This window comes from Garra rufa, chromosome 6 (assembly GCF_049309525.1).
Source record: "Garra rufa chromosome 6, GarRuf1.0, whole genome shotgun sequence".
NCBI classification, from domain to species: Eukaryota; Metazoa; Chordata; class Actinopteri; order Cypriniformes; family Cyprinidae; genus Garra; species Garra rufa.
This window is the reverse complement of record NC_133366.1, coordinates 55,755,943-55,765,715: the sequence shown is the minus strand read 5'-3', so window position 1 is coordinate 55,765,715 and position 9,773 is coordinate 55,755,943. Positions and strand designations below refer to the sequence as shown.

General features: G+C 31.2%; 1 protein-coding gene across 1 annotated transcript in view; it reads left to right on the top strand.

Annotated features, from left to right (window-relative positions):
- The first annotated feature begins 2,201 nt into the window (after positions 1-2,201).
- LOC141336995 (inactive ADP-ribosyltransferase arh2-like) overlaps positions 2,202-9,773 on the top strand; it is an 8,210-nt gene continuing 638 nt past the window's right edge. Inside the window, exons 1-4 of the mRNA XM_073842716.1 lie at positions 2,202-2,415; positions 6,578-6,742; positions 8,841-8,966; positions 9,048-9,313. Of these exons, the coding sequence (XP_073698817.1) occupies positions 2,202-2,415; positions 6,578-6,742; positions 8,841-8,966; positions 9,048-9,313 (771 nt within the window). The remainder of the gene's footprint in view (positions 2,416-6,577; positions 6,743-8,840; positions 8,967-9,047; positions 9,314-9,773) is intronic.

Genomic DNA, 9,773 nt, shown 5'->3' with positions numbered 1-9,773 from the left:
GTTCTCCACCCAAGTATGAATTCATAATCTGGTGTGACTCCAGATTCACACCATCAACAGAAAACAATGTTTGCGACAACTTCTGTAACGTGTTTAGTGACACTAAATGAGGAAAAATGTAGGAATGGAGAAGGTTGAGAAAAAGGGGCATTACTTACCAGAATGGAGTCATTTGATTGGACGAGGACTTTGGTTAAAAAGGCGGAGCAATTCTTATTATAGAATTTTATCTCAATCATTTATGAAAGAAAATGTCTTTAGTTTCATAATTGTGACTTTTTAATCTCTAATTGATTGTAATTATAACTTTTCATCTCATAATGTTTTATCTCATAATAGTTACTTTTATCTCAGTTTTGATTTTTATCTCATAACTGTGACTTTACTTTAGAATTAACATGTTTCATCTTATTCATTTAGTTTCATAAATCAAATTTTTTAATCTCATAATTGTGACTTTTCATCTCATAATTATAACTTTTCATCTCATGACGTTTTATCTCATAATAGTTACTTTTCAGCTCAGTTTTGATGTCATAATTTGGATTTATGTCATAATTGTCACTTTATTTTAGAATTAAGACATTTTATCTCATAATTAATTTAGTTTAATAATTCCAATTTTTTAACTCACAAAAGGTACGGTGCCCATACATCCTTTTTGTCCTGGTGCAATTTCTAAATAGTCTAAAATGTTTTGCTTTGTTTTCTTATCGTTAACAGTAGTTGACCAGTAGCGTGCAGACACTGTGACTTTGTGACTCATAATTGTGACTTTAGTTTAAAATGAAGACATTTTATCTCATAATTGATTTAGTTTCATAATTGTGACTTTTATTTTCATCTCATAAATAACTTTTTATCTAATAATAGTTACTTTTCATCTCAATTTTGATTTTTATCTCACAATTGTGACTTTATTTTAGAATTAGGATGTTTTATCTCATAATTGACTTCGTGTTTCATAATTCCAATTTTTTAATCTAATCATTTTTACTTTATCTCATAATAGTTACTTTTCATCTCAATTTAGATTTTTATCTCATAAGTATTACTTTTATCTTAGAATTTGGATTTATGTCAAAATTGTAAATTTATTTTCGAATTAAGACGTTTTATCTCATAATTGATTTACTTTCATAATTCCAATTTTAATCTCATAATTTGGATTCTATTTAATCTCATAATTATAACTTTTCATCTCATAAATAACTATCTCATAATTGTGACTTTCATAAATTACTTTTCATCTCAATATTAATTTTATCTCATAATTTTGATTTATCTCATAATTTGTTTTAATTGACTTAGTGTTGTTATAATTGACTTAGTGTTTCATAATTCTAATTTTGTAATAAAATAATTTTGACTACCTCAAAAGTTACTTTTCATCTCAATTTAGATTTTTATTTCATAATTTGGATTTATGCCATAACTGTGACTTTATTTTAAAATTAAGATCTTTTAACTCATAATTGACTTCATAATCTGGTGTGACTCCAAATTCACATCATCATCAACATAAAACAATCTTTGCAACACAACTTCTGTAACGAGTCTCTGAGTGACACTGAATGAGAAAAAAAGTAGTAAGGAAGAAGGTGGAGAAAAAGGGGCGTTGCTTACCAGAATGGAGTCACGTGATTGGACGAGGAGTTCAGCTGAAAAGGCAGAGAAAGTCATTACATTCTGATTAGAATTACAAACACAAATGATTCATTCACAAAAAGTACAGTGCCCATACATCCTTTTTGTCCTGGCGCAATTTCTAAATAGTCTAAAATGTTTTGCTTTGTTTTCCTATCGTTTTCATACTTGCTGAAAGTATTGACTAAAAAGTAGTTCACAAAAAGTGTGCAGGGATTCGACATAATTATAAACTGCGTGATCCGTCAGTAGATCTCGAGTGTTTGGTGTGTGTGGGACAGTAGCATGCCGTTCTGAGGGTCCTGGAGCAGATGACAGACCCTCTTACCCTGCTGCCACGGCCGTTGCCTTTTTAGGAGACACCTGATCGCAGCTCAGTCCGTCACACAAAGAGCTGCTGATAACGTCTGGAGCGAGTTCAGATGCTGAAGCCCTGCAGGAGTAAACAGAGGGCTGGGCTTAATCTCGCTCACGTACAGCTGTTGTGTCTGGGTTCAATTCAAGAAGGTCACCTCCAGCCCTTCAGGAGCTCCACTTGATGCTGTAGGATCTTCATGGACAAGTTCCAGGCCGCGATGGTTCTCGGAGGAGTGGGAGACGCGTTGGGATACCGCAAGGGCCGGTGGGAAATGTGCATCTCGGGGAAACAGATTCAGCAGGAACTGGCCGCTCTCGGGGGTCTAGGAGCCTTGAAGCTGGACGCCGATAACTGGCCGCTCAGTGACGGAGTCCTGATGCACATGACCACTGCGGACGCCCTCGTCACCGGTGAGGAACACTGAAACAAAACAGTCCACATTAGGGTTCGAAAACTGCTTTTAGACAATGAATGAACACATCTATTCATTACATTGATCAAAAGTGACAGTACAGATATTATCACAGATAATTATGACTTTATCTCAACTTTATTTTAGAATTAAGATGTTTTATCTCATAATTGACTTGAGTTTCATAATTCAATTTTTTTAGTCTCACAATTCCAACCTTTTATCTCATAATACTTACTTTTAATCTCAAATTTGACTTTTATCTCATAATTTAGATTTATGTCATACTTGTGACTTTATCATTTCTGCTGTCAATTTATCTCATAATTGACAGTGTTTAATAATTCTAACTTTTTAATCTCATAATTTTGACTTCATCTCATAATAGTTACTAGATTTTTATCTCATAATTGTGACTTTAGATTTTTTTATCTCATAAATAACTTTTATCTCATAAAAGTTACTTTTCATCTCAATTTTGATTTGTATGTCATAATTGTGACTTTTATCTCATAATTGATTTAATTTTATCATTCCAATTTTTTATCTCATAATTTTGACTTTTTATCTCATAATTATAACTTTTCATCTCATAAACAAGTTTTTATCTCATAATTGTGACTTTATCTCATAATAGTTACATTTAATCTCAATTTAGATTTTTATCTCATAATTTGGATTTATGTCATAATTGTGACTTTACTTTTTGAACATTTTATCTTATAATTGACTTAGTGTTTCATAATTCCAATTTTTATCTCATAATGAATTGTTTATCTCATAATTTTGACTGAAGAAGTTTCTTTTTCATAAGTTAATATTTCTTCTGATAATTATGACTTTTCGTCAAATTATTAACTTTTTTTCTCAATTTTAACTTTGTATCTTATAATAGTTACTTTTTATCCCAATTTTTATCTTTATCTCATAAATGTGACTTTTATCTTATAATTCTGATGTGTCATAATTGCGACTTCTTTATTGCTAAAACGTTTTATCTCATAATTGACTTAGTGTTTTATAATTCCAATTTATAGTGTAGTATCTCATATACTATGCCATACAAGAAAAAGTCAAAACTATGAGATAAAACAATGAAATACTAAGTCATAATTATAAGATAATACATCTTTTATCTCATAATTCTGCCTGCGTATCACATAATTTCAAATAAATGCTGTTCTTTTGAACTTTCTGAAATATATCATGGTTTCCACAAAAATATTGGTCAGTGTTAACATTGATAATAATCAGAAATGTTTGTTGAGCAGCAAATCAGTATATTAGAATGATTTCTGAAGGAAAATGTGACACTGAAGACTGGAGTAATGATGATGAAATTTCAGTTTTGATTAAATCAATCAATTACTGATATTGACATAGAAAATAGTTATTCAAAAATAAAAATTCATAATTTTACTATATTTTTGATCAAACAAATGCAGCCTCAGTGAGCAAAAGAGACTTCCTTTAAAAACTGTTATTGACGCCAATTCTTAATTCTGAGAAACTTTCCATTGTCATTTCAGAACAGCATGTGAGTGTATTTGTTCCATATCTATAAATGTACCACTAAAGTCCTTGTGCAAACTCTTTCCAGTTGTATTTGCTCTGAGAATAGGGCTGAATCCATGTGAAATCCCTCTGTTGGCCGTGGGTCCCTCATTAACCCCCTCTGAAATGTGAATTGATGATAATACAGTGATCTGTCTTTCCTCACGCAGACGTGACACGGATGCTTTCCTCCACATGACTCCACACGCGTCCCGATAACGGCCCCAGAATAGAGGCGCGGGTCACAGCGATCCGTTTTCACACTAATGCGCTGTGACACACGCTAATCTCCGTGAGCGTCGTAAATAATGTGAGCTTTAGTGCGCTCCCACAGAGCTGTAATCCAGCGGGACCACCGAACCGCTCCAGCACACCCCAAATAGACCCCAGTGAGCGTGATCCTCACCGGAGACTACAGCGGCTCCTGCTGCCCGAACCAAAGCTCATGAGGGTCCTGATGACAGCTCTCCTTATCCACATTCCAGCACTTACTACAAACACACAAACACAACATCTGTTACTGCTACTAACTACAATGACAATGAACACATCGTCTACAAAAAATCTGAATTATGACAGAAAAATTCATCAACTTTTTATCAATTTATTATTCAAATAATTCGACTTTTTGTCATAATTCTTACTTTTATCTTGTATTTTACATGTTTAATCTCATAATGACTTGGTATCATAATTGTGACTTTTTATCTTATCATTTTGACTTTTCATGGCATAGTTTTTAAATCTCATAATTTAGATTTTCTACAGCATAATTTGGACATTTTATCTCATAATTGTGACTTTTTATCTCATAATTTACACTTTCTACATCATAATTTGGACATTTTATCTCATAATTGTGACTTTTTATCTCATAATTTACACTTTCTACATAATAATTGACTATCTCATAATTGTGATTTTTTTTATCTCATAATTTAGACTTTCTCCATAATTTGGACATTTTATCTCATAATTGTGACTTTTTATCTCATAATTTACACTTTCTACATAATAATTGACTTTATCTCATAATTGTGACTTTATCTCATAATTCAGACTTTCTACATCATAATTGACTTTATCTCATAATTTTTACTTTATTATCCCATAACTGTGACTTTATCCCATAATTTAGACTTTCTACATAATTTACTTTCTTTCTCATAATTTTGATGTTTTATCTCATAATTGATACTTTTTATCTCATAATTTTGACTTCTCATAATTTCGACATCCTACATCATAAATGTGACTTTCTCTTATAATTTTGACTTTTTATATCATAATTGTGACTTTTTATCTCATAATTTTGACTTCTCATAATTTCGACATCCTACATCATAAATGTGACTTTCTCTTATAATTTTGACTTTCTACATCATAATTTGGACATTTTATCTCATAATTGTGATTTTTTTTATCTCATAATTTACACTTTCTTCATAATAATTGACTTTATCTAATAATTTACACTTTCTTCATAATAACTGACTTTATCTCATAATTGTGACTTTATCTCATAATTCAGACTTTCTACATCATAATTGACTTTATCTCATAATTTTTACTTTTTTATCTCATAATTGTGACTTTATCTCAAAATTCAGACTTTCTACATCATAATTGACTTTATCTCATAATTTTTACTTTTTTATCTCATAATTGTGACTTTATCCCATAATTTAGACTTTCTACATAATTGACTTTCTCATAATGTTGATGTTTTATCTCATAATTGATACTTTTTATCTCATAATTTTGACTTCTCATAATTTCGACATCCTACATCATAAATGTGACTTTCTCTTATAATTTTGACTTTTTATATCACAATTGTGACTTTTTATCTCATAATTTTGACTTTTTATCTCATAATTTTGACTTTTTGATTTATGAGATAAGTCATACATAAAAAACAAACTAATACATATATCTATCATAATTATGACATAAAAAATCTCATAATATAGACTTTATCTCATATTCTGACTTTTTATCTCATAACTGACTTTTTATGTCAATTATTCATCCTCATCTAATAATTTTGAATCTATAATCTACAAAAAGGCATAATTATGACCAAACAAAAATCAATTAGTCGTAAGATGTATCTTTTTATGTAATATATTTACTCTTTATCTTATATTATGGCTATCTAATAATTTTGCTTTTAAAAAACACTTTGTATCCATATTCCAACACTGTTTGATTGCAGAGACTTTCTGTCATAATTTCAAGTTTTTACTAATCATACAGCATGATTAGAACTTATTTTTTAATCAAAAGTGCTTCTTATCCATATTTTACTGCTAAGACAAAAACAAGCAGCACAAATAAACCAAAGTGCAGCTGGAGAGAGTATGTCAGTGGCATATTGATTACGTTGAGTCTGCGGGATTTACTAACAGCTCCTGGCGTCTCTGGTTCATGGACACAGGCGCGTTGGCGTGGCCTTCGTCTGTTTGCTGTGGAAGCCCCCAGAGGAGCACTAATGCCCTCAGAATGCCTTCCATCCGCCTCACACAAACACTCTAATCAGCTGCGCTTCATCACGGCTAAACTGGTCCTGACGGATGCCTGAGCCTCTGCTGGTGTCTCCTCAGATTACTGGTGTCTGGAGGATCTGTACCGGGAGCTGGTGCGCCTCTATGTGGAGGCCATGGTGAGTCTGCAGGGTCGAGCTCCGGAGCCCAGCACCGTGGAGGGATGCGCCAACCTCAAGCCACACAACTTCCTGTTAGCCTGGCACACGCCCTTCAATGAGAAAGGTACACATGGGACACACTCCACACTCACTCTGAGTCATGCTAGAGGAACTGAAGAGAGTATTTCATTCTGAATCGCATTGGCAGCAACACACAGGAAGTTCTATTCATTATGGAGGCCAATTTTCGCCACATAAAATGCTTTGGTATATCATAGTTATGACTTTTTAATATCACAATTTTGACTTTCTAACATTTTGACTTTTTATCTCTTTTTTTTATTTTGATAATTATGATTTTTATCTAATAATTTAGACTTTTATTGCAATTTTTATTCTCTAATGACTTAATATATAGTATTTTTTTCTCTTTTTGTAAAGTAAGTATGACTTATCTCATAATTTTGAGTCATAATTATGATTAATGACTTTTATCTATTGTGACTTCTCAAAATTTTGCCATAATTATGAATTTGTATCATAATTATGGCTTAGTATCTCATAATAACGACTGATATTGTATCTCATAATTGCAATTTTTATCCTGTAATTATAACTCAATATATTTTCTTTTTTTTTTTGTCATGACTTGTTTATAAGTATAACTTATCTCATCATTTTTAGTTTTTATGTCATGATTATTAACTCATCATTTTGAGTTTTTGTCATAATTATGATTCAGTATGTCGTATTTATGACTTTTATCTATTGTGACTTCTCAGAATTCTGGCTTTTGCCATAATTATGAATTTTTATCACAAAATGGTATTTCACCATTTAGACATACGTTGTTGTTATTATAAATCAGTATCTCATAATTTACTTTCTATCTATTTTGACTTCTCATAATTATGATATTTAATCAGATAATTATGATTTGTTTGATAATTATGATTTTTCGAAACTATGACTTAGAATTTTATCATTTAGCCTTGTCATAATTATAACTTAGTATCTCATAATGATGACTTTTTTGACGTCTCATAATTTAGACTTTCTGTCATAATTATGAATTGTATCATAATTATGGTTTAGTATCTCATAATAATGACTCATGCCACAATTAATATTGTATCTCACATGTTTTACTTTTTTCATAATTGCAATTTTAATCCTGTAATTATGACTTAATATGATATATTTTACTTGTCATGACTTTGTTTATGACTTATCTCATAATTTTACATTTTTATGTCATAATTACGACTCTCTCTCATAATACATTATTATCTCATACTTTGAGTTTTTGTCATAGTTATGACTTTTATCTATTGAGACTTTTTAGAATTTTGACTTTTGCCATAATTATTAATTTTTATCATAAATATGACTTTGTATTTCACCATTTAGACTTATAGTATATTGTATTTTTAAACTTTTTTTATTATGACTCTCTCTCTCATAATAAATGATTATCTCATACTTTTGAGTTTTTGTCATAATTATAATTCAGTATGTCACAATTATGACTTTTATCTATTGTGACTTCTCTATTGTGACCATTTAGAGTTATTAGTGCCTCATAATTTACCTTTTATCTACTTTGACTTCTCATAATTATGACTTTTGATCAGATAATTATAATTATGATTTTTCAGATTGATTAGGATTATGACTATTTAATTTAGACTTCTAATGTCATAATTATGGCTTAGTATCTCATAGTAATGACTCATGCCACAATTGATATTTTAATTCTGTGATTATGACTTCATATATGATACTTTTTGTAATGATTTAGTTTTATAAGTATGACTTATATACTATCTCATAATAAATAGTATCTCATAATTTACCTTTTATCTACTTTGACTTCTCATAATTATGGCTTTTGATCAGATAATTATAATTTTTAAAAAATAGTTTAGATCTTTCAGAATTATGACTTAGAATTTAATCATTTAGACTTGTAAACTCATTATGACTTAGTGTCTCAAAATTGAGTTTTTATCCATTTTGTCTTCTCGTAATTATCACTTTTGATAAGACAATTATGATTTTTCAGAATTATGAATTTGCATTTTATAATTTAGACTTGTAAAGTCATATTGTGGCTTAGTGTCTCATAATAATGACTCTATTTATTTCATTTTGAACATGTAAGGGGTGGGATTGTGTGGATCTGCAGGAATGGGTTTGTGATGTGTGTGCTGTACCTGCAGGTTCTGGTCACGGAGCGGCGACTAAAGCCATGTGTGTGGGCATGCGCTACTGGCAGCCCCAGCGGCTGGACAATCTGGTGGAAGTGAGCATAGAGACGGGCCGCATGACCCACAATCACCCCATAGGTGCCTCATCCTCGTCCTCAAGTGAGCTTCTGTCTGCTCTCCATCAGTCCTTCATTAATGCGTGTGGGTTTGTGTGCGCAGGGTTCCTGGGCTCGCTGTGTACGGCGCTCTTCACCTCATACGCCGTCCAGGGAAAGCCGCTGGTCAGCTGGGGTCGTGACCTCTTGACGGTCATTCCCAAAGCTGAGGAATACTGCAGGAAGACCATCCGGCACATGGCAGAATACCAGGAGACCTGGTTTTACTTTGAGGCCAAATGGCAGTTTTATCTGGAGGAGAGAGGAATAGAGGACGGTCAGAGCAAACCCATCTTCCCTGATCGATACGACGCTGAGGAGACAGACAAGGTAAAACACACACACATTTATCCCTCAATCACATTATCTGATCACACTAGAAATAACTAAACACACAGAGAGACCAAAGTCATTCACGTTTATTTAAAAATATATATTTTGGCCTTATTTTATAATTTTGACTTACTACCTCAAAATGTTTGACTCATTTTAATTTTATTTCTTCTAAAAAATGTTTTCCTCTAATTATTTACTTTACACAAATAATTAAAATTGACTTTTTAATGAAATTTTATTTTATAATTATGTCATTTCTATAACATATCTAATCATTTAAACTTTTTTATCAAATAATTGGGAATTTTATCTCATATATTGGCTGTTTATTTTAGTTGTAACATTTTATCTAATAATTTTTTTCCATAGTTATGACTGTTTATCTCATATTTTGACTTAATTCTGATTTAGTATTTCATAATTTCAACATCCGGTCACTACTGACTTGTCATCA